The sequence below is a fragment of the Marmota monax genome, unplaced genomic scaffold (genome assembly GCF_021218885.2).
Source record: "Marmota monax isolate L192 unplaced genomic scaffold, Marmota_monax_Labrador192_F-V1.1 WCK01_AAM20220418_F8-fsc00296, whole genome shotgun sequence".
Lineage (NCBI taxonomy): Eukaryota > Metazoa > Chordata > Mammalia > Rodentia > Sciuridae > Marmota > Marmota monax.
In genome coordinates this window covers 155,318-183,044 of record NW_026694723.1, presented here as the reverse complement: position 1 = coordinate 183,044, position 27,727 = coordinate 155,318, and the positions used below count along the sequence as shown (strand labels likewise).

Sequence of the window (27,727 nt, the reverse complement as noted above, 5' to 3'; positions counted from 1 at the left end):
TTATTTTTAAAAATTTCTATGTAATTTTTTTAAATTGGTGCACTATAATTATACATTATAGTGAAATTCATTATTGCATATTTTATGTGCACACAACATAACAATATAATTTGATCAGGTTAATTTCCCATTTCCCAAAACCTCTTCTTTCCTTCTCTATATACATTCTTGATGTTCCTCTGGTGTATAAGTCTTCTATGGGTAATAGGTAGATATCATTTCTGGAAATGGTATGTTTGTGTCTATGTAATATTTTAGAAATTCCATGGAGAAAGAAAGGGTTGATTTGCCTTATGTCATAGGTAGCAGCAGTGTTGGGTGAAATTCATTTTTTGTTTGTTTGCTTGTTTGGTGTTTTTTTTTTTTGAGCCTGGTCTCATTGTATTGCCCAGCGTGGCCTCAAACTCCTGGACAAGTGATCTTCTCATCCCAGCCTCCTGAGTAGCTGGGATTACATTGTGCAAATTCTTATGCTTAATAAAAAAGGTCAAAATTTTCTATTTGCAGTTTATTTTTTAAACTTACTAAAATGTCATTTTTAAAATTGGAGCATATTTTGCCTACCAATAAGTTCATTTTAAGGTGTGCATTTTGAGCATATCCACAGTTTTACAATTACTATCTAATTCCAGAACACTTTTATCACCCCAAAAAGAAGCCCATCATTCCAGATCCCCACTCCTTTAGTAATTGGATGCTTTTCTGTGTCTTTTGAAGTTTTAAAGTAGTCCAAAGTTAAACATGTATTTATCTTTTCCTATTGTGAGGCAGGTTATCAGTGACATCATTTACAGTTGAAGCATTTGATTTGGTTTTAAAGAAAAAAAAAATCAGTTCTCCTTATGTATCCCAATAATATTTTTATTGGAATTTTAATAAAAAGCTTCAAAGAATCTCTAAATATTTTGACCAAAGACTCAAATAATACAGAGATCAACTATGTTTGTTGGAGTAAGAGTAGGGGAAAACATTGTCGACTTGGAGTTAAGGTTGGGTATTGAAGGAGGGGTATACACTTTGCTCTTTATATAAGAATAATGTATTTATGTGATAATTGTATATTTAAAGTAAATTATTTAATTCCTGTTAACGCTCTGTGTACCAAATTCGAAGTTTAATTTTATGGTCAATTGAATTACTTTAGGATGAATAATCTGTTATGAAATACATGTTTAATACACCCCCTATATAACTTATCTTGTCAGTAAATATCTGTGGGAAGCAAGATAATTTCCACTTTATCTTTTGCTGTGTGCGTTAATTTTGGGGAACCCCTTTACTAGGGATTAACTGTTTTATTTTTAATAATTTTATTATGTTTTACAATGTCTTAGTCTCATTGCTGAAATGAAAAATCTAAACTTTTTTTGGGGGGGCCTGTTGTTTTAAATTTCTAAGAAGGGGATGGGAATGAACTTTTTATTACAGAAAGTTCTTTATTTAAATCATTTAGTTTGTTTCTGAAAGCAATTTTTATGTGTCTATATTATTCTGAGTTCATCATTTAACTTTGTGTGTGCTGTTTAGAGTAAACATGGCAGGAATAAAGTGATTTCATTCTGTATGGTATTCCTTAAGAGATTTGTGTTCTCTAGGGTTTCTCCCTTTTGTCTTTACTGTATATCAAGTCTTTGTAGCTTTACATAGCTCAATTTGTTAGTATTTATAAAATAAGTACTAACTAAAGTTTATTTTTTCCCAAATTTTTTTGAGTGAGTTTTCTCTCTTTCTTTTTTTTAAAATTCAGGCTTTGCTGGTTCTTCATCAGTTAGATAGCATTGATTTGTGGAATCCTGATGCTCCTGTAGAAACATTTTGGGAGATTAGGTATATGTACTTTTAATTTTTAAATTCAATTTAAACTTTTAATTTTAGAGTTTTTGTATTTAAATATTAACTGTATAATTCTTTTATTTTATTATAAAAATTTACTAATTTATACCTCTAGAGTGCTTATGAGTTTATATTTTTATCTGACTATAAATTGTTAGAATATTTTTTATTCTAATAGCAACATTATAGCAATGTACAAAATAAATTTTTAAAAATAGTACTAAATTTTATCATCCAGGCACAAGTACTCTTGCTTGATATAGTCTGTTTTATCTTTCTTTGTATAAACACAGTTTATAACTGTGTTTCTAATAGATTTTTACAGTTATAAACATACAGGGTTAATATTTTATAACTTTTTTTTAGTTTTTAAAATTATATTTCATAAATCTTCTATAATACTCATACTTTTGATGAATGAATTAATAATGGACATTTGCTTAAAAGGCAAAAATACAGACAATTTAATTTCATTGTCTATTTCTTAGGTTAATTAAGTAAATTATCTTTTAATGAACACAAAGGCACTACATGGAGGAATGTTTAAATATGTAAACCTCAAGTTTTGCCATTTTTTAAAACTTTTTTTAGTTGTAGATGGACACAATATCTTTATTTTCTTTATTTTTTATGTGGTGTTGAGGATCAAACCCAGTGCCTCACATGGGCTAGGCAAGCGCTCTACCGCTGAGCCACAACCCCAGCCCCGCCATTATCTTTTAATAGAATTGGGTGTGCTGAGTCACTTGGCAGTAGATCTGTCCAATAAGAATACAGTGTAAACCACAGGTATAATAAAGTAAAAAGAAATATGTAAAGTTAATTTTAATAATATATTTTATTTAACCTAGTTTATATACATACCTAGAATATTAAAATTTCAACATAAAATGAATGAATTGTTAATGAGATATTTTGTATTCTTATTTTCACAAAGCCTTCACAGTTTGGTGTCACGCAACACATCTCAATTTAGGAAGCCATATTTCAAGTGCTCGGAAGACACATATGACTCACTGGTGGCTACTATGTTGGACAATATAGCTTTAGAACAGAGATCAGCAAATCTGTGCTCTAAAAGGACAGGATAGTAACTCTGCTAGGCTTAGTTATCCAGTCTGTTGTAATTATTCACTTCTGCTTTTGGAGCAAGAAAGCAGCCAAAGACAACATGTGAATGAATGGGTCATGGCTGCATTCCACTAAAACTTTATTTAAAAAAGCAAATGGTGGTTTGCAGACTGCTGCTGTATGGCACTGGATTTATATACAGTATCTGCTATGCATATGATTTCTTCTTATGCCCACTTCAAGGGTGGGATACATAGATGAAACACTGAGAGTCTGGGGAGCAGGGGTCTTATAAGTACTTGCTTTTTAAATATATTCCTTTGATTGTAGTGCTACTAACAGTTGGATAACTGTTTCTGTTAAACAAACCTACAAGAGAAACTAAGCTTCTCTAAATTTATATTCATTATGAGAGAATGCCATTCTTTTATACTGGTTATATTTGTACTAGGTAATTTATACATGATAATGGTAACAATTAACTTTATGTTACTACAGTTCACAAATGCTTTTTTACATCTGCAAGAAATTAACTAGCCATCAAATGCTTAGTAGCACAGAAATTCTCAAGTGGTTACGGGAAATTTTGATCTGCAGGAATAAGTTTCTTCTTAAAAATAAGGTAAGGAAAATTACCTCTTTAAAATTGGAAGAATATTTGAAATAGTAATGGGACTAATTAAGGGACTGTTTTTTAACCAAATTAGGTTCTGCTTGAGCTCCCTCCTCCCTTCTATTGGGTCCTTAAGAGAAATATATGTGCAGAAGACAATAACCAACAAATGAACATTCAAAAAAATTATTCTGAGGTTTTGATCTTAAAACTGTAATGTTGATGAATTCGAGTTGGCTGAAGTAGGCCTTGGGCAGGCCTAGGTAGAGTGGAGGTTGATATGACCTAAGTAGGCTGAAAAGTGTATTCTTTCTTTATTCTCAAGTCCATATATAAGAATTGGTTCTCATGACTAGATTAATCCAGGGAATGTTGTCTGTCAAGAATCTGAAGGGGAATCAGGTATGGTGTGTAGGTCTATAATACCAGCTACTTGAGAGGTCGAGGCAGGAGGATCACAAATTTAGGGCCAGCATGGATAGTTTAGCAAGATCCTGTTTCAAAATAAAAGAAAAAATAAAGGGCTGGGAATGTAGCTCAGTGGCAAAGTGCTTGCTTAGCATGTATAAAGCCCTGAGTTCAATCCCCAATACCAGAGTGGGCAGGGGGAGGTAATGGGAAGAGGTCCTTAGTCTAGGTTTATTTATATTCTTTCCATAAAAATTTCATTTTTTGAAAAGATTAGTAGAATTCTTTTTCCTTATATTGGAGTAAAATTTTTTGATTGTGAACTACTGAAACATGGTGAGGTTGTAGGGAACAGGAATATTTCTTTTAACATAGTTTTTATTTTATTTTTATTTTAAATATTTATTTTTTAACTGTAGTTGGACACAATACCTTTATTTATTTATTTATATGTGGTGCTGAGGATCGAACCCAGCACCACATATAAATAAGGCCCCCGCACGTGCTAGGCGAGCGCTCTACCGCTGAGCCACAACCTCAGTCCATTAACATAGTTTTTATAATTCATCAATTCTTCAATTCTGGTATAGTTTTAAGAGTAAAACTTAATGTTTTTTTTTTTTTTTAGTCCAGTTCTAGAAGGTATGAGAAATCATGAATGTATTGAACTTATATGCTTTTTTAGTACCATGAATCTTGTTAAATTTTTTGTTTAAAAATATGCTAATGGAGCTGGGCACCGTGGTGCATGCCAGAACTCCCAGCAGTTGAGGAGGCTGAGGCAAGAGTATTGCAGGTTCAAAACCAGCCTCAACAATTTAGTGAGGCCCTTGCAACTCAGTGAGAGTTTGTCTGTAAATAAAATATAAATAGGGCTGGGGATGTGGTTTGGTGGTTAAGCGCCCCTGGGTTCAATTCCTAGTACCCCTGCAAAACCGAAATAAATAAATAAATAAATAAATAAATTTTAAAAAAGTGCTGGGCTGGGGTTGTGGCTCAGTGATAGAGCACTTGCCTAGCATGTGTGAGGCACTGGATTCGATTCTCAGTACCACATATAAAAAAATAGATAAATAAAGGTCCATCAATAACAAATAAAAATATTTTAAAAAATAAATAAAAAGTGCTAATGGTGAGGCAAGTTTATTCACATTTATTTTATCTTTGTGTGTTAACATAGTGGAGTTTGAGATTATCCCCCAAATAAGAAAAGAGATTAGACTTCAAAGTTTTATGCCCTTGCTTGTGGTATATCTAAAGTACAAACGTTAGTAATCAGTTTATAGTACTGTCATCAGTGAAATCACTCCTATGATATAGTTGTTAATAGACTCTTATTTCAAATGAGTCAAGTTCCAGTTATCCTGACATAGCACAGGATAAAATCTTATGGCAGAAAAGCTTTGTCATTTCTAATTGACCAAGATTACATTATAGATTTCGTTAGAGTGTTTTTATATTTGTTGACACGATATTTGTGTTCATGTTAGACTTAATTTACAATCATAGAATCCACTCTTTTTCAACTTTTAAAAATTTTTTAGTTGTAGATGGACACAGTGCTTTATTATGTTTATTATGTGGTGCTGGGGATTGAACCCAGGGCCTCACACATAGTAGGCAAGTGCTCTGCCACTGAACTACAATCCCAGCCTCAAAATCCAGTCTTTTTGATGATTTGGAGAGTTTAAAACAGAGTAGTTTCAAAGACATTGAGCCAACATGATTTGTCCTAGTGGGTTCTGATGACTGTCTCTCCAGGTGAGGCATTGGGATGGGGAGGAGAGGTTTTTCTAGGATGTTGTTAAACAGGAAGACAGCTCATAACAAATATTTGTTCCTTTTGGTTTTCAGTGCTGTGGTAGAGCTTATTTCTTTTTTTTTAGCAGGCAGATAGAAGTTCCTGTCACTTTCTCTTCTTTTATGGAGTAGGATGTGATGTTCCTGTTAGTGGAAATACCACTCAAATGTCCATGGATCATGAAGAATTGCTCCGTACCTATACTCCTGGAGCATCTCTGCGGAAGGGAAAAGGAAACTCTTCTATGGTAAGTAGCTTTTGGGGGATAATTTTCCTGTCTGATCATTTGTGCTCTTATTTTTTTAATTTTTTTTCCTGGAGGAACTTTGTTAAATGTCAGCCAGGTAATTTAGCATGGTAATTAAAAACTGCTTAGATTCTTGTTGTATCGATACTCTTTATAGAACTTTGGGCCATTTAACATATATATGCCTCAGTTTCTCAGCTTTAAAGTGGGGATAATAACAATTATTTTCTCAAAGTTGTTGTGAGGTTCAAATAGATTATTTGATTATTTGCTACTATAACTGATAACTATAATTATTATAATCCTCCATCTAATAAGAAAGATCATTCATACCTAGAAGTTTAAAAGTTGAATCAACAAAGATTTAAATTTCCTGGAATTGAAACCAAAATATTTTATTTAATGTTGTGGATGAATCTTCCCAAGAATTTTGCTTGTATATCCAATTTCTCTTAAACATGAATCATTGTACAAGTGAAAATATCAGATCATAATAGAAGAATTTCTTTTCCAGAAGGAATCTCTTTTTATCTTTAATTTTTTAAAATTTATTTTTTAGTTGTAGTTGGACATAATAATACTCTTATTTTATTTATTTATTTTTATGTGGTGCTGAGGATCGAACCTAGGGCCTTGCATGTGCTAGGCAAGTGCTCTACTGCTGAGCCACAACCCCAGCCCTATCTTTAATTTTTTATTGAGCGGAAAAAACCCAGCTAAGCAGAATATGCATTACTTGCTAGATTTGTTTTTGTTTTGTAGATAAGTTTCTTCATTTCATGTTTGAACTACATGATTTAGAATGTAGTGTATTTTTTACTGTAATATTTAGTTCTTTTTTATGCCCTTTTTCAATCACTGCTGTAATATATTTATTTCTTGTCTCTAGGAACTAAGTAGAATTTCCTGTTATTTCTTCTTCCTTTGTAATTTATACTTGACTGGAAAGCGCATTGCGTTTTTTTCTTGTGAAGATTTATGTCATGGTGGTTTACTTGTGAATCTGCTAGACTTTATTTACATTTCTGAAGTCTAGAACGGTATAGTACCTATTTGTTTCCAAATTTGACAGATTATTACATCATGTTGGTTCAAAATTTCTCATTTAGAACAAGATATGTTTGAAAAAAATCATGATTAAGGAGAAAAGCTTTTGTGAGTTTTGTATGCTTCATAGTTTATTGCATTTATTGTTGAGTTTTATAAATAAAATTTCCTAAGTTGCAAATATGTATCCTATTCATGACTCCCAGGATGGTGCAGCAGGGTGCAGTGGAACCCCGCCAATATGCCGACAAGCCCAGACCAAGCTAGAAGTGGCCTTGTACATGTTTCTGTGGAGTCCTGACACTGAAGCTGTTCTGGTTGCCATGTCCTGTTTCCGCCACCTCTGTGAGGAAGCAGATATCCGTTGTGGGGTGGATGAAGTATCAGTGCACAACTTCTTGCCAAACTATAATACATTCATGGAGTTTGCTTCTGTCAGCAATATGATGTCAACAGGTAAATATATGCATGTTTTCACTCAGTCTGCTTTGAATTGCATCACATCTGATTGTGTTAAGAATGTAAGTGTATATTTAATATTACACTTTGCAGGTTTACAGGGCTCATTTAGATATCTTAGTTGAAATTTTCTGAACAAGGCAGGATGAAATCAGTAATATTTGAAATAAATTATTAGTCTTGATGACTCTGCCTACATTGTATGCAGTGAGGTTTTAATTAAATAACCATGTATTTGACTAAATCATAGGTAAAGGAATTGCTTTTTTACGCTGTGGATATTGTAGAGTTCAAGTTAAATACCTTCATGTGAGATGGGTGAAAAACAATTTTCATCTTCATCAAATTTGAAGCTTTCATTCTGTTTCTCCTCTTGCTGTTTTGGATAGGCTTGTCAAGTTCTGCAATGGCAAGCAGGGCAATAACTTGATGTGCTGTTGTCTTTGTTTAGGAAGAGCAGCACTTCAGAAAAGAGTGATGGCATTGCTAAGACGCATTGAGCATCCCACTGCAGGAAACACTGAGGTATGCTCTTAGCAATAGAGATATCCCTTCTCGGCTCTCACCTTCACATTTTTTTTTTTTAAATATTTTTTTTAGTTGCAGATGAACACAATACCTTTATTTATTTATTTTCGTGTGGTTCTGAGGATCGAACCCAGTGCCTCACACATGCTAGGCAAGTCTCTACCTCTGAGCCAAAATTCCAGCCCCCTCACCTTCAATTTTAAAGCCTCCTGTTGTGGGTATGATCATGAATAGCTTTTGAAGCAAATATGAGAAATGTGCATATTACAAGTAGGGTACTATATTTGTAATATGTTCAAATTTGAAGTTTGAAGCCTGGCAGGCACTGATGGATTTTTAGCTTTTGGCTTAAAGTTGCTTTCAAGTGATAATTGGTTTCATTTTAGGCTTGGGAAGATACACATGCAAAATGGGAACAAGCTACAAAACTAATCCTTAACTACCCAAAAGCAAAAATGGAAGATGGTCAGGTGGGTTTGTAAAATCAATTTGTGTTTATTAATTGATTTGCTAAACATATGTGCTTCACTTCAGTAATCTTTTGTGCGTTACTCTTAGTATAATAAATTTATAGTTGTTTTAAGACTAGTTATGGTTCATCTAGATCTGACTGTCTAATATGGAATAAATAGCCACTAACTATTTATGGCTGTTTAAATTTAAATTAAAAATTAAATACAATTAAATTCATATCCTCAGTCATATAGTAGACACTCTTCAAGTACTGCATGGCCAATGTGGCAGTTATTTACTATATGGACAGTAGAGATATAAAATATTTCCATCATTTCAGAAATATTGGATGTGCTGCTGAAGACTACTTAGGGTAGAGACCATTTCTTTATCCTCTTTTTTGCTCTTTCTCCCTTCTTCAAGTTATCTCACAGAATTTTCAGAAAAGGGATAACGAAGGAAAATAAATTAAAATTGAAACAATTCATTTTGCTATTTTGTTAGGTATTCTGATTAAGGATTCCAATGGACAGGTTAAATGAAATTTAAAAATTTAGACCTTTTTTTATCAGTTATTATCAATTATTTTATTATCTGTAAACCAAGAAATTAATAATTGTTATTGTGTATATTTGATTTATGTCATCCATATTGCTTTCAATATTAGGTGTTTGAAAGTGTAATTTGTATTTATGTATATTTATATAACTCATGTTGCTGTCGTTAAAGAGTGTTTTTCTACCATGTGTAATTAGAATAAGAACAAAGTTTTGTTTTTGTCAAGTAAAATTATACACCTAATAACATTATTTTGAGAGGGTATGTAGCTTTAACGTGAAGGCCTTTTTGGGTGTTTAATTGATATATATATTTAATCGATATATAATTCATGTATACAATTCACTGATTTAAAGTGTCCTATTCAATGACTGTTTTTATTGTATTCACAGTTGTGTTAAAATCATGCAGTCAATTTTAGATTATTTTCATCATCTCAAAAAAAAACCCTTTAGCTATATCTGCCTCTTGCCCCCTACTTTCTTGCCTTTCTGTCCCTGCCTTTCTAGCCCTAGGCAACCACTAATCTGTTTTCTGTCTCTGTAGATTTTCTTCTTTGGGACATTTCCTATAAATGGAATCATAGACTGTGAGGGCTTCTGTGACTGGCTTATTTCCCTTAGCATAATGTTTTCAAGTTTCATCGACATAAAAGTTTTGTTAAAAGAAATTTGATATTCTGGATTGATTTGTCAGTCTAGCTGTGACAAAAATACATCAGTGGTTCTTTGGAAATGTGTATGGTAATTTCAAGTTATGCTTTTTAAAATGTAAAAATATGTACTTTTATACTGGGAGAAATAATTAAAAGGGTAATTTATCAAATTTTAGTCAATTTAGGTTGAATTCATACTTTTCACAAAAAATTTTGTTTAGGCTGCTGAAAGCCTTCATAAGACCATTGTTAAGAGACGAATGTCCCACGTGAGTGGAGGAGGATCCATAGATTTATCTGATACAGACTCACTACAGGAATGGATCAACATGACTGGCTTCCTTTGTGCTCTTGGGGGAGTGTGTCTGCAGCAGAGAAGCAATTCTGGCCTGGCAACCTATAGCCCACCCATGGGCCCAGTCAGTGAACGTAAAGGTTCCATGATTTCAGTGATGTCTTCAGAGGGAAACACAGATACACCTGTCAGCAAATTTATGGATCGGCTGCTATCCTTAATGGTGTGTAATCATGAGAAAGTGGGACTTCAGATACGGACCAATGTTAAAGATCTAGTGGGTTTGGAATTGAGTCCTGCTCTTTATCCAATGCTATTTAACAAATTGAAGAATACCATCAGCAAGTTTTTTGACTCCCAAGGACAGGTAAAGTATTCTCTGCTTTATTTTTTACCCTCCTATGAATGAAGGCTTTTTCTTTCCTATTGTTTATATAAGGTACTGGCATGAATATTCACTGACAGTTTTTAAAAATAGGCAAAATATTCTAGGTGCAGTGGTATACTTCTGTAATCCCAGCAATTTGGGAGGCTGACTTGGGAGAATCCCAAGTAGGGGGACAGTGTGGGCAACTTAGTGAGATCCTGTCTCAAAAAAAAATTTTTTTTTTTTAAAGGGCTGGGTTGTAGCTCAATGGTAGAACACTCCTGGGTTCAATCCCCAGCCCTGCCAAAATAAGTCAATAAATAAATGAATAAAAATAGGTTACAAAAAGAAGAGTCATTAAGCTTAGGGATCTATTTGCTTCTTAGGAACTGTAGCATATAAGTGTGCCTGGAGGTTTGAATGTCTGTATATTTATCTGAGCATATACCTGTGTGTCTTATTTCTGTGTGTATATGATGTTTAAATCAGTTTCATCTCTCTATGGTCTATTTTCAGTATATTGATAGGAAATTACTGATGTATTTTTTTTTATAGGTTTTATTGACTGACACCAATACTCAATTTGTAGAGCAAACTATAGCTATAATGAAGAATTTACTAGATAATCATACTGAAGGTAGCTCTGAACATTTGGGACAAGCTAGCATTGAAACAATGATGTTAAATCTAGTCAGGTAAGCATTCTGCTACTGCTACTTTAAAAGGTAAGAAAAACTCCTTATGCGTTGATACTGATAGTTATTGATAAAATAATTTGCCACCCTTTTCTTTATTGCACCCCAATTTGGGTGCACTGATAACATAACCAGAAATTGTGTATGTTCTCTCCTAAATAAAATAAAATGACAGTCATATTTAAAGTTACATTTAACCACTTTACTACAGATTAAGGCATCTAAAATATCTCTTGTTTGTATCTGATAATTTTTAAAACATTTCTATGTCTAAATAGGTATGTTCGTGTGCTTGGGAATATGGTCCACGCAATTCAAATAAAAACGAAACTGTGTCAGTTAGTTGAAGTAATGATGGCAAGGAGAGATGACCTCTCATTTTGTCAAGAGATGAAATTTAGGTGAGTTCTCAAAAGAACAAAACTGGGGTCTTGAAAATATTATATTAAATGGAGTACAGAAAAAAAAGTAGGTACTTGGTTATCTCCGCAAAAGGGGAAATGGAAAAGGAGCACTTTGTGTTTGTTTTTCCCTGATAGCTTTTCAGACTTCTCAAAGCTTTGTGCCTGTGAAAGTTCTTCCCTTTTCTCTACTTGCATTAAGAATTCGATTCTGTTTCCAAACTGTTATCATACCAAAGGGCCATTACTGAGTACCAATATGCAAGTTGCTCGTGTTTATGCCTATCTGATTTGATATGTGACAGCAATACCTATTTTATAAAGTTGTCATGTCACCTGGGTTATTTAACTGTTTGTACTGTTAAAAAATCTTATGTCTAAAGGTGTGTGTGATTTTTAAAAAGTTGCTATTTTCCTTTTCTTCACCATTTTATAGGAATAAGATGGTAGAATACCTGACAGACTGGGTTATGGGAACATCAAATCAAGCAGCAGATGATGATGTAAAATGTCTTACAAGGTACAGAAAAAAAAAAAGATAAAATGACTTTAAGTGTTTACAGGTTTTACTCTAGGTATTAAAACTACTCTAGTATAGCTATCACACATATATTTCATGTATATTTGTTTTTTAGATATCAAGTTTTTGCACTTGAAATATATAAAGACATGAATGTGTTTATTTTTTTAACTAAATGAGTTAGTAAAAGATTTTATGTTTGGAAAGTTAATGTTGTCAGTTTAGAAAGAATAGTCCAGTTATTGTGAAAGTACATATATAACATTTTAGATTCTATTTATTTTATGATTGGGGGAGATAAAAGTATTATTTGAGGAAGTAAATGTGTTGAGTCTTCCTAAGAAGTAATTGCTTAGATATGCTGTTATTTCTTTCTTTTTCTTTTTTCTTTTCTTTTTTTTTTTTTGGTACCTGGGATTGAACTCAGGGGCACTCAACCACTAGCCACATCCCCAGCTCTATTTTTTATTTTATTTAGAGACAGGGTCTCACTGAGTTGCTTAGCACTTCAGTTTTTTTGAGGCTGCCTTTGAACTCTCAATCTTCCTGTCTCAGCCTCCTGAGCTGCTGGGATTATAGGTGTGTGCTGTTATGGTAAATCCTTATTGACATATCAGAGAATGATTAAACATTATGAACTATATAATAACTATTAACATAGGTTTCTTTGCTTAGGCCTAGTTTGATATAGTTCATACTTTGAATTGATTGGTTGGTTGGTTGATTTTTTTTTTTTTTTTTTTTAACCCCCCAGCCTGGTACTTTTGAACTAAGGTATTCATTAGCCAGGATTACTTTGCAGAAAGTTACTGTTAATTTCTTCCCAGTTTGAAATGTTTTTTGCATTCTAAGGTCTGCATATTTACTCAAATTACTAAGGTTTTGCTAATAATTTGTTTAATGAAATACTTCTTAAAGTTTGTTAGAGATTTATTTCAGGGAAAGTTAGAGTGGAAGAACCTGAAAGTCTCATAGTGTCTAAATTATTTTTCTTCAGAGATTTGGACCAGGCAAGCATGGAAGCAGTTGTTTCACTCCTTGCTGGTCTTCCACTGCAGCCTGAAGAAGGAGATGGTGTGGAGTTGATGGAAGCCAAATCACAGTTATTTCTTAAGTAAATTTCAGCCACCAAGAACATAGAGCAAAAACCAAAATTCCCCCACCCCCATAATGAAAACAGTGTAGTCAAAGAAGCAAATGGTCTTATTTAGAAAATAGACTTAATGGCCTAATTGGTATTATGGCCATTGCTGCTATCTCATAAAATATATCCTGCTTGTGAAGAAATATTCACAATGACAGTCCTGGGATAGGATGTTGTGGTTTTTAAAGAAAACAGTCTGATTGGTGAAGTTTATTTGGAATAAAACTCAAATTGCTTTAGTCTTTTTTTTTTTTTTTTTTTTTTTTATTGGTTGTTCAAAACATTACCAAGCTCTTGACATGCTTTAGTCATTTAAAATGACACTGTCTAAACTGTTTGGACCATTTTTTTTTTTCTTTTTTTAGTTATCAGTGGACTTTATTTTATTTATTTATATGTGGTGCTAAGGATTGAACCCAGTGCCTCACACATACTAGGCAAGCACTCTATCACAGAGCCACTGTCCCCGCCCTGGACCATTAGTTTTAATGCCAAATATTAAAAGTGAGAAAACATTGCATCTATTTCATATTTGTCTTATGAAATGTGTACTGAAGTTTGTCAAGGTAAGATAACAAACATAACTTCATGAGATGTCACACTGTCTTGATTATCCTAAGACTGGAGAGGAGCAGCTATCTAGGGCATTCTTGTGATACACTATGTTATTATTTCAGAATGTCTGATTAGCTTTCTGGTTGACATGACTTTCTCTATGTAAGGGTCAATTTTTGTATTTCTTAGGTACTTCACCTTATTTATGAACCTTTTGAACGACTGTAGTGAGGTTGAAGATGAAAATGCACAAACAGGTGGCAGGAAACGTGGTATGTCTCGGAGGCTGGCATCCTTAAGGCACTGTACAGTCCTTGCAATGTCAAACTTACTCAATGCTAATGTGGACAGTGGTCTCATGCACTCCATAGGTGAGATAAATTGAAGACTTCATATGTAAAACTAAAAGTGTTGGCACTTAAGTAAAAAATTACTTCATCAAGGCTCTGTTGTGTTGGTAAACTTGCATCTGTCTTTTTCAGGTTTAGGTTATCACAAAGATCTTCAGACAAGAGCTACATTTATGGAGGTTCTGACAAAAATCCTTCAGCAAGGAACAGAATTTGACACACTTGCAGAAACAGTGCTGGCAGATCGGTTTGAGAGACTTGTGGAGTTGGTCACAATGATGGGGGATCAGGGAGAGCTCCCTATAGCTATGGCTCTGGCCAACGTGGTTCCTTGTTCTCAGTGGGTAAGTTTATTGAGTAAATGGGGAAGAAGAGTGCTTGGCACATAACAAATGCTTCAAAATGTATTTGTTCAATGAATGTTTATTGGATGAATTGATGAAATTTAAGAGCTGGAAGAAAGGTTATGTACTTAAGTGGTGTGTCATTACATCACACTGGAAAATCTATTCTATCAAAAATAACTTCAGTAATAGTAAATAGTAATAGTAAATTCTCCCTAATAAGGTAATCTGTCACTGCTTGTAGATGTGTTTCTACTTAAAAGCTCTAGGAGCCAGACATGTTGGCACATGCCTGTTATCTTAACTCTACTCATGAGGCTGGGGCAGGAGGATCAAAAATTCAAGGCCAGCCTGGACAACTTAGTGAGACTGTGTTTCAAAATAAAAAGAACTGAGGATGTAGCTCAGTGGTAGAGCATTCCTGGATTCAACCCCAGTAAAACCTATGCCTCCTACCCCCATATTTCTCATAAAGTTGAATTCAAACTCTTTACCCTAGCCTATAAAGCTATACTTGATCTGGGCCCTGCCTCATCTCTGTCCTCATCTTATGCTATTTTTCCCTTTTTTTCCCACTAAAGTTAAGCTACTTTGGCTACCCTCTGTTTCTCAGATGTGTTGTATTTGTTTCTGCCCTTAGGAAACTCTTGTTGCTGTAGCTATCTAAAATGCTTCTCCTCTGATTATTCTGATTTGATTCTTATAAGAAAACTTAACACAAGGCCTACCCTTTAAACAAAATTTTAAGTGTACAATATATAATGATATCTATAGGCAGAGTATTACATAGTAGTTCTCTAGAATTTAGTTGTCTTGCGTAACAGACTTTTTATACCTCTTGATGAACAATACCCCCAAATTATTGAAATCATCCTGAAGCCTAAAATTAGTTGATAAATCTTCAGATGTTTTGAAAGTGGACACTGAATTATCTTTTTAACCACCTGCCTATAATTCATACTAAAACTATTCCGTATGTCCCCACCCTGCTTCATTACTAGGAATTGAACCCAGGGTTTCACACATGCCAGGCAAGTACTCTACCACTGAACTACATCCCAGCCCCATAATGTTTCCATTAAAAAAAAAAAAATGGGCTGGGTGTGTAGCTCAGTGGTAGAGCACTTGTGTAGCATACAGGAGGTCTGGGTTTGATCCCTAGTATCACAAGACAAAAAATAAGTTTAAGAAGCTTTATTTTGTCTTTTGATAGTAAATAATTTCTAATGAGTAGTATATTAAATAACTTCTTGTTTTGTTTTGTTCTGTTACTGGTGATTGAACCTAGGGCCTTCTGTGTAAAGGGTAAGTGCCCTGCCATTGAGTTGCATCCTCTGCCCTTAAATGACTTTACCAAGAAATTTTATATTAGGTCAGATCTGTTAGAGCTATTTTCTAAAGGAAAACAAAATATGAAATAATATTTATTTTGTTCATTTCTTTGTTGTATGGGAATTGAACACAGGACCTTGTGCACGGTAGGCAAGGGATATATTACTGAGCTACATTCACAGCCCTTGTTTTATTTTAGTTTTTGAGAGAGGGTCTTGCTAAATTCAAGAGGGTCTTGAATTTGCAGTCTTCTTGTCTCAATCTCCCAAGTAGCTAGGATTGCACCTCTGCCACACTCAGTTGCATTTTAAAAATTTTAATTCTATTTTATAGATAGATATATTTTTAAGTTCAGTTGCTTAAAATTTTCATAATTTATGACGGGGGGGAGGGATTTGAATTGAAAAAACTATGTAACGTGCTTGGCATGTTAGAGCAGTAACTCAGGAGGGCTGAGGCAGGAGGATCACAAGTTTGCCTGCCTCAGCAATTTAGTGATACCCTGTCTCAAAATAAAAAATATAAAAAGGCCTGAGGAAGTTACTTAGTGGTAGAACACCTTTGGCTTCAGTCCCTAGTACAAAAACCAAAAACATTTAACATAGTAATTTTGGGCTGATTTGTAGAGCACTTGCCTAGCATGCACAAGGACCCAGGATCTATGCCCAACAGCACCGCCAACAACACAATCCTCATTGTAATTTAAAAAATAGGTCCTATTTTTTTACTAAATTCTCATAATTTTATTCAATAATGGAAGATAGTTTTGTACTTCGTCAAATATGTATTGTGTAACTGTAGGGAATAAAGCAGAATACTGGATTTTTATAATTGATTTTGGGGGCGAGTTCTGGAGACTGAACCAAGGGGTGCTTTGCCACTGAGCCACATTCCCAGTTCTTTTTATTTTTAATTTTGAGACAGTGTCTTGCTAATTGTCTGAGGCTGGTCTAGAACTTGGAATCCTCCTGCCTCAACCTCCTGAGCTGCTGGGATTACAAGTGCGGTCCACCCAACCCTGCGGCTTTTAGATTATTTGTGGTTAGGATTATTAAACTTTTTCCTTTACTCAAATATCAGATTATTGTTATCCTGGGACCAGGTTAGGTTTAAAGGGGCTATGGACCATTATCCATAATGTCACTAGTTGATTTTTTTTTTTTTTTTTTAATGTTTACCTCTGTTCTCTCTAGATCTCCTCTCAGCCTGTGGTTAAACAATTTAATATGAAATCATTTTTCTTGAGTGTACCAAAACTATTGTACTCTGGGGAATCCTAAGAGTTTTCATTTAATAATGGATGGAAATTTCAGCCTTCACTCCCACCCCTCTAACTTTGTATATAAATCTGACTGACCTTTTAAGTTCTGAATGCCCAGCCTGGGTCCTTTTCATCATGATTTCTTGAAAATCTGTAGTGTTTTCCATTTTTGTTGTTTTTCTACCTAGTTCATATTCTGTGTTATTGAGTTCCCCTAATGGTATGAGGAGAGATCTCTTTTGCTTTCCAAAGTCAATTCTACTCAGTGATTTTCTAAGAAAAGGATCTGTGCAAATGCCTCGGCAAATCAAATTAAACTCTTTGTTGTCATTCTCTATTTCATCTTTAACTTTGTGATATAATTTGAGCTGAATCCTGGGGTCTTTCTGCCCCTTGGTAAAGCCTAGGGCTCTCTTACCTTTCACTGGTTAATCTTTCACTATATGCCTACAGTAGCTGTTATCTGTCAAAAACAAATGTATACAGACAAATCCCAGAGGAAATATTAATCAGCAAGTTATTATCAACTTTGGATTGGCCTTTTTGTCAATCTTTGGCTTCCTGCTTAAGAAAAAAGTAAAATTGTTCTCACTAACACATTTTTGTTGTGTTTTTAGGATGAACTAGCTCGAGTTCTGGTTACTCTTTTTGATTCTCGGCATTTACTCTACCAACTACTCTGGAACATGTTTTCTAAGGAAGTAGAATTGGCAGACTCCATGCAGACTCTCTTTCGAGGCAACAGCTTGGCCAGTAAGATAATGACATTCTGTTTCAAGGTTTGTATCATTCACTTTCTGAGTGTATATTAAAGTTTGTCACATAGTAATTAGTATAAAATATGCAGAATAGTTATCTTTTTAAAAGCAAGTTCTATGAAGCTGGCATAATAAATCTCCAGTGGTGCATTTCTTTAGGTATATGGTGCTACCTACCTACAAAAACTCTTGGATCCTTTGTTACGAATTGTTATCACATCCTCTGATTGGCAACACGTGAGCTTTGAAGTGGATCCTACCAGGTTTGTCTGCTCTCTGATTTTTTTTCAGAATCACTGCATGAGGCAAGGACTTTATAATTTCTCCCTTTCAATCTTAAAATCAGCTTAAAACTAATATTAGTTTTTAATTATGAAAGTATACATAAACATATTGTTTAAAAAAGTGAAACATTACAGGTATTATTAATGGAGTCTTTGACTACCACCTTCAGAGACTGTTAGTTTTATTCTATTATGTCCTTTTTTCACATGTTTACATGTATGTAATTGTAGCAAATATATATATTATAATATAAGTACTTTATATTAAATGGTAATATGCATGGTTTTCAACTTAATTTTTTAAACTGTTTTAGATATTTCTAAGCCAATTTTTGAAGATAAATTTTATTTATACATTGATGAATAATATTTCATAATTTATGTTATAATTTATTTGGTCATTACCATAGCCGTGTGTGTGTGTATGTGTGTGTGTGTGTGTGTTGCTGGGATTTGAGCCCAGGGCCTTACATATACTAAGTAAGTATTCTACCACTAAGGTATATCGCCAGCCCACATTTTAACTTTTGCAGTAGCTTCCTAAATATTGTTCAAGCATCGTCTTTTCATTTTCAGTAGAAATTAGTCTTTTAAACGTGAAAATTTTTTAATATTTATTTTTTAGCTGTAGGTGGACACAATATTTTTATTTCATTTTTGTGTTTTTATGTGGTACTAAGGATCGAACCCAGTGCCTCACGCGTACTAGACAAGCGCACTACCACTTGGCCACAACACCAGCCCCATGAAATTTTTAAAGATATTTTTATTTGTAGATGGACACAGTATCTTTATTTTATTTCTTTATTTTTATATGGTGCTGAGGATCAAACCCAGTGCCTCATGCGTGCGAGGCGAGTGCTCTACCATTAAGCCACAACCCCAGCTCCAAACATAAAATTTTTGTGTCACTTGAGTAGAATCCACTAATGGTTCCCTTTTGACAGCAAGATAAAGAACATACTCATTTGCTTTGTAATCTGGCTGTAATCTACCTTTACTTTTTCATGTTTTCATATGTGCTCTGTATTCTAAGCTCCAAGGAATTATGCACACATTACTTACTTTTAAAGTGGTCTGGTACAAGGGATTCTTTGGGGTTGGAGGTACTTAGATATCTCTCATGTTGGCCCAAATTCAAAACCAAGAAGGCATAGGGCAGATCAAAGGAAGGTACCCAGAAACTGGAAATCAGTCTGATAAACATAATTGAAGAATGTGACTTTAGATCCTGTGGGCAAATAGGTGGCTTGCTAACACTTCATCTTGAAGTAGTTTCATCTACCTTATGCTATGCCCAGCTGGTTAACTAGAGGTTTCAGTACTAGGGGCAAGCTTTTTTACCACAAAAGTGGAAAGCAGACCAGAACATATTTCTGCAGACACACATATCTAAAGAGATGAAAATGGCACTTAGCCGAGCATGATAAAACTTTTTTCCTAACTCATTCTCCTCTTATAATGAGGAATGACTTATGGGAAGGAAAAGAAGCCAATGGTAAAGCAGGGTGCAGTTTAAACATCATCTTTTTGAAGCTTTCTCTGCCTGTAATTAGGTACCACTCACAATATGCATGAACAAAGAAATAATCCTTTTTCTATGCTGAACACCACACTGTAAGATTTGTGATGATTTGTTTTATTAGCTTATCTTCCCTCTAGATTACTGACTCTTATACATTTTCTACAACTTTTATTCCTTTTTATCGTTTCATGAGTACAGCATGGTATCTAGCTTATGGTTAACGTTTTTTAAATATTTTTTGAGTGAGTGAAAAAGTTTTTTATCCTGGTACTGGGGTTTGAACCCAGGAACTTTCTAACTTCTGAGCTAAATCCTTAGCCCTTTTCTAAAATTTTATTTTCAGACAGAGTCTTGCTAAGTTGCCTAGCCTGGCCTTGAATTTATGATCCTCCAGTCTAAGCCTGTGAGCTGACATTATAGGTGGGCATCACAATTCCTAGGTTAATGAATGAATTTTAACTGATAATCTTATGCTTGATTTTTCTTTTTTTTGTTAATTTTTTTTATTGGTTGTTCAAAACATTATAAAGCTCTTGACATATCATATTTCGTACATTAGATTCAAGTTGGTTATGAACTCCCAATTTTACCCCAAATACAGATTGCAGAATCACATCGGTTACACATCCACATTTTTACATAATGCCCTATTAGTAACTATTGTATTCTGCTACCTTTCCTATCCTCTACCATCCCCCCTCCCTCCCCTCCCATCTTCTGTCTCTACCCCATCCACTGTAATTCATTTCTCTCCTTGTTTATTTTCCCATTCCCCTCACAACCTCGTATATGTAATTTTGTATAACAATGAGGGTCTCCCTCCATTACCATGCAATTTCCCTTTTCTCTCCCTTTCCATCCCACCTCATGTATCTGTTTAATGTTAATCTTTTCTTCCTGCTCTTCCTCCCTGCTCTGTTCTTAGTTGCTCTCATTATATCAAAGAAGACATTTGGTATTTGTTTTTTAGGGATTGGCTAGCTTCACTAAGCATAATCTGCTCTAGTGCCATCCATTTCCCTGCAAATTCTATGATTTTGTCATTTTTTAGTGCTGCGTAATACTCCATGGTATATAAATGCCACATTTTTTTTATCCATTCATCTATTGAAGGGCATCTGGGTTGGTTCCACAGTCTAGCAATTGTGAATTGTGCTGCTATGAACATCGATGTAGCAGTATCCCTGTAGTACGCTCTTTTAAGGTCTTTAGGGAATAGTCCAAGAAGGGCAATAGCTGGGTCAAATGGTGGTTCCATTCCCAGCTTTCCCAGGAATCTACATACTGCTTTCGAGATTGGCTGCACCAGTTTGCAGTCCCACCAGCAGTGTACAAGAGTACCCTTTTCCCCACATCCTCTCCAGCACTTGTTGTTTGACTTCATAATGGCTGCCAATCTTACTGGAGTGAGATGGTATCTTAGGGTGGTTTTGATTTGCATTTCTCTGACTGCTAGAGATGGTGAGCATTTTTTCATGTACTTGTTGATTGATTTTATGTCCTCCTCTGAGAAGTGTCTGTTCAGGTCTTTGGCCCATTTGTTGATTGGGTTATTTGTTTTCTTATTGTTTAATTTTTTGAGTTCTTTGTATACTCTGGATATTAGGGCTCTATCTGAAGTGTGAGGAGTAAAAATTTGTTCCCATGATGTAGGCTCCCTATTTACCTCTTTTATTGTTTCTCTTGCTGAGAGAAAACTTTTCAGTTTAAGTAAGTCCCATTTGTTGATTTTTGTTATCAACTTTTGTGCTATGGGTGTCCTATTAAGGAATTTGGAGCCCGACCCTACAATATGTAGATCGGAGCTAACTTTTTCTTCTATCAGACGCAGAGTCTCTGCTTTGATATCTAGCTCCTTGATCCACTTTGAGTTAACTTTTGTGCATGGCGAGAGGAGGGGATTCAGTTTCATTTTGTTGCATATGGATTTCCAGTTTTCCCAGCACCATTTGTTGAAGATGCTATCCTCCCTCCATTGCATGCTATTAGCTCCTTTATCAAATATAAGATAGTTGTAGCTTTGTGGATTAGTCTCTGTGTCCTCTATTCTGTACCATTGGTCCACCCTTCTGTTTTGGTACCAGTACCATGCTGTTTTTGTTACTATTGCTCTGTAATATAGTTTTAAGTCTGGTATCGCTATACCGCCTGATTCGCACTTCCTGCTTAGAATTGCTTTTGCTATTCTGGGTCTTTTATTTTTCCATATGAATTTCATGATTGCTTTATCCATTTCTACAAGAAATGCCGTTGGGATTTTGATTGGCATTGCATTAAACCTATAGAGAACTTTTGGTAATATCGCCATTTTGATGATGTTAGTTCTGCCTATCCATGAACAGGGTATATTTTTCCATCTTCTAAGATCTTCTTCAACTTCTCTTTTTAGGGTTTTGTAGTTTTCATTGTATAAATCTTTCACCTCTTTTGTTAGGTTGATTCCCAAGTATTTTATTTTTTTTGAGGATATTGTGAATGGAGTGTTTTTCCTCATTTCTGTTTCAGAAGTTTTGTCGCTGATATACAGAAATGCCTTTGATTTATGCGTGTTGATTTTATATCCTGCCACTTTGCTGAATTCATTTATTAGTTCTAGTAGTTTTTTTGTAGACCCTTTTGGGTCTTCTAGGTATAGAATCATGTCATCTGCAAATAGTGATAATTTAAGTTCTTCCTTTCCTATTTTTATGCCTTTAATTTCTTTCGTCTGTCTAATTGCTCTGGCCAGTGTTTCGAGAACTATATTGAATAGAAGTGGTGATAGAGGGCATCCCTGTCTTGTTCCAGATTTTAGGGGGAATGCCTTCAATTTTTCTCCATTGAGAATGATGCTAGCCTGAGGCTTAGCATAGATAGCTTTTACAATGTCGAGGTAAGTTCCTGTTATCCCTAGTTTTTCTAATGTTTTGAACATAAAGGGATGCTGTACTTTGTCGAATGCTTTTTCTGCGTCTATTGAGATGATCATATGATTCTTATTTTTAAGTCTATTGATGTGGTGAATAACATTTATTGATTTCCGTATATTGAACCATCCTTGCATCCCAGGGATGAATCCTACTTGATCATGGTGCACAATGTTTTTGATGTGCCTTTGGATCCTATTCGCCAGAATTTTATTGAGGATTTTTGCATCTAGGTTCATCAGAGATATTGGTCTGTAGTTTTCTTTCTTTGAGGTGTCTTTGTCTGGTTTCGGAATCAGGGTGATGTTGGCCTCATAGAATGAATTTGGCAGAGCTCCTTCTTTTTCTATTTCCTGAAATAACTTGAAAAGTATTGGTATTAATTCTTCCTTAAAGGTTTTGTAAAACTCCGCTGTATACCCATCCGGTCCTGGGCTTTTCTTGGTTGGAAGTCTTTTGATTGCTTCTTCTATTTCATCTATTGTTATTGGTCTGTTTAAGTTGTGAGTATCCTCCTGACTCAGTCTGGGCAAATCATATGACTTAAGGAATTTATCGATGTCTTCACTATCTTCTATTTTATTGGAATATAGGTTTTCAAAATAATTTCTAATTGTCTTCTGTATTTCTGTGGCGTCTGTTGTGATATTGCCTTTTTCATCCCGTATGTTAGTAATTTGAGTTCTCTCTCTTCTTCTCTTCGTTAGCATGGCTAAGGGTCTGTCGATCTTATTTATTTTTTCAAAGAACCAACTTTTAGTTTTGTTAATTTTTTCAATAGTTTCTTTTGTTTCAATTTCGTTGATTTCCGCTCTGATTTTAATTATTTCTTGCCTTCTGCTACATTTGCTGTTGTTTTGCTCTTCCTTTTCTAGGGCTTTGAGATGAAGTGTGAGCTCATTTATTTGTTGGTTTTTCCTTTTTTTGAGGAATGACCTCCAAGCGATGAATTTCCCTCTTAAAACTGCTTTCATTGTGTCCCATAGATTCCGATATGTTGTGTCTGTATTTTCATTTATCTCTAAGAATTTTTTGATTTCCTCCTTTATGTCTTCTGTAACCTATTGATCATTCAGTAACATATTGTTCATTTTCCATGTGATGAAGGATTTTTCCTTCCTTCTTTTATCATTGATTTCCAGTTTCATTTCATTATGATCAGATAAAATGCATGGTATTATCTCCACCCCTGTATATTTACTGAGGGTTGCCCTATGGCATAATATATGGTCTATTTTTGAGGAGGATCCATGTGCTGCTGAGAAAAAATATATCCACTTGATGATGGTTGATATATTCTATATATGTCAGTTAAGTCTAGGTTGTTGATTGTGATATTGAGTTCTATAGTTTCTTTATTCAGCGTTTGTTTGGAGGATCTGTCCAATTGTGAGAGAGGTGTGTTGAAGTCACCCATAATTATTGTGTTGTGGTCTATTTGATTCTTGAACTTGAGGAGAATTTGTTTTATGAACGTCGCAGCACCATTATTTGGTGCATAAATATTGATAATTGTTATGTCTTGTTGGTGAATGGTTACTTTTAACAGTATATAATGTCCTTCCTTATCCCTTTTGATTAATTTAGTCTTGAAGTCAATTTTATTCGATATGAGGATGGCCACCCCTGCTTGCTTACGAGGACCGTGTGCGTGGTATATTTTTTCCCAACCTTTCACCTTCAGCCTGTGTATGTCTTTTCCAATCAGATGTGTCTCCTGGAGGCAGCATATTGTTGGATTTGTTTTTTTAATGCATGTTACCAGCCTATGTCGCTTTATTGGAGAGTTTAAGCCATTAATGTTTAGAGTTACTATTGATATATGGTTTGTACTTCCAGCCATGTTTGATTATTTATCTTCTTTTTTTTTTTTTTAATTTAGTTTGTTTCTCCATGGTTAGCTTTCCCCCCGCCCTCTGTCTTTATAGAGGCACTTCCAACTGATGGTTTTGGTTATTGTTTTTCATTTCTTCCTCGTGTAGTGTTTTGCTCAAGATGCTTTGCAATGCTGGTTTTCTGGCTGCAAATTCTTTTAGCTTTTGTTTATCATGAAAGATTTTTATTTCGTTGTCGTACATGAAGCTTAATTTTGCTGGATACAGAATTCTTGGTTGACATCCATTGTCTTTCAGTGTTTGAAATACGTTGTTCCAGGATCTTCTCGCTTTCAGCGTCTGTGATGAAAAATCCGTTGTTAACCTTATTGGTTTACCCCTGAATGTAATCTGCCTCCTTTCTCTTGTAGCTTTTAATATTTTCTCTTTGTTCTGTATATTGGATATCTTTATAACAATGTGTCTTGGCGTTGGTCTACTGTGATTTTGTGTGCTCGGTGTCCTGTATGCATCTACAATTTGTATATCCGTTTCCTTTTTTATTTCTGGAAAGTTTTCTGTAATTATTTCATTCAGCAGGTTACTCATTCCCTTGGTTTGAATCTCTGTACCTTCTTCTATCCCGATGACTCGTAGGTTTGGTTTTTTTATGTTATCCCATATCTCTTGGATGTTTTTCTCGTGGTTTTTAACCAGCCTTTCTGAGTTGGCTAGGCTCTTTTCAAGATGATATATTTTGTCTTCATTATCTGATGTTCTGGCTTCTACTTGCTCCACTCTGTTAGTGATACTCTCAATTGAGTTTTTAATTTGGTTTATCGTTTCCTTCATTTCTAGAATTATTGTTTGGTTTTTTTTTTTATAATCTCTATCTCCTGATAAAGATGCTTAACTTCTTCTTTTATCTGTTTATGTAATTCATTTTCAAAGTGTTCTTTCACTGTTTGGATTTGCTGTCTCGTATCTTCTTTAAGGTTCCATTCCATCTGTCTAAGGTATTCCTTGAGTTCTTTATATGACCATTTTTCTGCTGACTCTAGGTCCTCCTGAATATTTAGGCTGTCCTTCATTGTTTGTACTCCTTTTCTTGCTTGCTTTTTTATGCTGCTCATGTTACTTCTTGTTCTGTTTGACTGCTGAGTTACTGTTTACTCTTATAGATTTATTTGATGCTTGGGAGGAAAGATATTAGAAGGGAAGGGAAGAAGTCACTAAAGAGAATGAGAGTAGGCAGGTAGAATTCAAGGAAGGGGGAATAAGAAAATTGAAAAGAAATGAAAAGACAAAAGAAACAAAAATAACAAAGATTAGATAATAAATAAAGAAAGAAAAGACAAAAAAATTTTAACAAAAATAATAATGATAATAAAAAAATGAAAATTAAAATTAAAAAAAATAATAATAATAAAATAAAAAAATTTTAAAAAAATTAGAAACATTGAAAAAAAGTTAAAGAACAACAAATAAAAATTGAAAATGAAAGAAAAAGAAGAAAAAAAAAGAAAAAGAAAAGAAAAAAAAATGATAATAATAATAATAATAAATGCAGACCTAGAGTTCTATTAACTTCTCTTCCAGTAGGTGGAGCTATTCCCACTGGGCCAAGCTTCTCCTCTCAATAGGTGGGAACCATTCACTGTGCAGCAGCTCTTTCTCCTAGACTGGGCGGGTCTCCAATCCTGAGTGTCTAGGGCCTTGTCTTGTGTTTCCTCAAGCCAGGCCGTGCTCACCTGTGGCGCTCACCACAATACTGGCTACACGCCAGGTCTGCTGCTCCTGGGAGCCCTGTTTTCATGAACACCTGGGCTCACTCTCCCTGTTTGCCTCCCTCAGACCCTAAGTTTGTAGAGCTTGGGGCTGAGATCCCCCAGCGAATTTACTTGCCCTCCTGTAGCCACGCCCCCTGTAGCTGGTGCAAGAGACCTCAGTTGTCAGCACTGGTGGGAGCGGTAGCCGGGAGTTCCGCACCGTGAGTCCCGCGCCACTCCTGATTCCCTCGGTCTGGTTATTGCGTTCACAGGAGAGCTGGGAGTGGCCCTTAAGGTTTCCCCGCTGTGTGGAGAGAGATGACTAGGGGATTACACACCTGTCGCGCTGGTTTCAATGCAGTTATCTCCTCCGCCCGTGACACCATTTCTCTGCCATGGTGGTATCCCATGCAAATGGTGACCGTTCGTTCCCTTTGCCGGATGACCAATGCAACGGGTGGGTCCTGACTGTCTCTCCCAATCCCCGTTTCAGTCCTGTGGCCACTGCCTATGAAGGTTCGGTTGGCTTTTACCTCTGTAAGTTCCTAAGGGCCGGCCAATTATTTCAGCGGGATCGTTAGTGCTGAGTCACACGAAGCAGGCGAACCGGAGCTTAATTGCCTCCGATTCCGGCTCTGTGTGTGTGTTCTGAGGGGCCCAGCCTGTACACCTCAGATCCACGTCAGCTCAGCATTGCCTAGTGATCCTGAGCAAACAGCATTTAGACAGTTTACGGCTTCCGCGCAGTTGAAGATGTCAGAGACTTGATCTCTCTGCGCCTGCCACCATGTTAGATCTCCTCAATGATATTCATGTTGCCCTTACAGCTTCCTGGCATAAGCAAGTTCTTGGGATTATACAAACTGCTGCTTCTGTTTCCAGTCCAGATTTCTAGAAATGAAACCCTGCCACCGTCGCCTCTGTCTCTGGGCCGCGCTCACGAGCGCCGCGCTCGTCTGCGACCGTAGCAGAGCCGCCCTGGCCTCCGTAGCTCTTCAGCCCGGTGCCCGGCCCCTGGGGCCCAAGCGGCTGCCGCCGTGGCTCTCCGTCCCCCTCCTCCGGAGCACGGGTCCCCTGGCAGGGGGGTGCAGAATGACCCCAGAGCAGGCTCTGCCCGAAGGTCCAGCGGCGAACAGGCCACCAAGGCTCTCGAGGCTGCAGTCCAGCCTTCGGAGGACAGGGCTCGGCACGCAGCCCAGCTCCAACCTCTAGATGCTGCTGCCGGACAATGTATACAGAGCCATCAAGACAGCAAGCAGAAAGCAAAAATATGCTTGATTTTTCTAAGCTGCATATTTACATTCATTTATCTGTCAGTATCAATCTTAAAAGTTAAGGGTATTCTTTTACTTTAAAGTTAAAAGTTTTTTAAAAAATAATTTTAGTTGTAGATGATGGGTGCAGTACTTTTTAAAAAATATTTTTATTTATTTTTATTTTTATGTGGTGCTGAGGAGCGAACCCAGTGTCTCACACATGCTAGGCAAGTGCTCTACCACTGAGCCACAACTCCAGCTCTCAAAATGTCTTGATATTTGTTCTTCCTAAATAATTATTACTTAGCAACTTGTTATCAGTTGGTATTTTTGGCTCTGCCTTTGCTGAAGTTTTAACTGTAGTATCTAATAAGAACTCTAGCATTAGCACGGCATTGTGGTGTGATCATGTAATCCCAGCCACAGAGAAGGCTAAAGCAGAAAGATTTTAAGTTTAAGGCCAATCCTAGGCAAGTGA

General features: G+C 35.5%; 1 protein-coding gene across 6 annotated transcripts in view; it reads left to right on the top strand.

The window, feature by feature from the left end:
• Positions 1–27,727, top strand: part of Nf1 (neurofibromin 1) — a 252,882-nt gene that overhangs the window by 99,433 nt on the left and 125,722 nt on the right. For all 6 annotated transcript variants that reach the window (XM_058572512.1, XM_046423998.2, XM_046423996.2 and 3 more), the window contains 15 exons: positions 1,748–1,827; positions 3,403–3,526; positions 5,812–5,973; positions 7,227–7,476; positions 7,931–8,004; positions 8,394–8,477; positions 9,895–10,335; positions 10,891–11,030; positions 11,309–11,431; positions 11,868–11,951; positions 12,949–13,065; positions 13,840–14,021; positions 14,133–14,344; positions 17,555–17,716; positions 17,855–17,958. In XM_058572512.1, the coding sequence (XP_058428495.1) occupies positions 1,748–1,827; positions 3,403–3,526; positions 5,812–5,973; positions 7,227–7,476; positions 7,931–8,004; positions 8,394–8,477; positions 9,895–10,335; positions 10,891–11,030; positions 11,309–11,431; positions 11,868–11,951; positions 12,949–13,065; positions 13,840–14,021; positions 14,133–14,344; positions 17,555–17,716; positions 17,855–17,958 (2,339 nt within the window). The remainder of the gene's footprint in view (positions 1–1,747; positions 1,828–3,402; positions 3,527–5,811; positions 5,974–7,226; positions 7,477–7,930; positions 8,005–8,393; positions 8,478–9,894; positions 10,336–10,890; positions 11,031–11,308; positions 11,432–11,867; positions 11,952–12,948; positions 13,066–13,839; positions 14,022–14,132; positions 14,345–17,554; positions 17,717–17,854; positions 17,959–27,727) is intronic.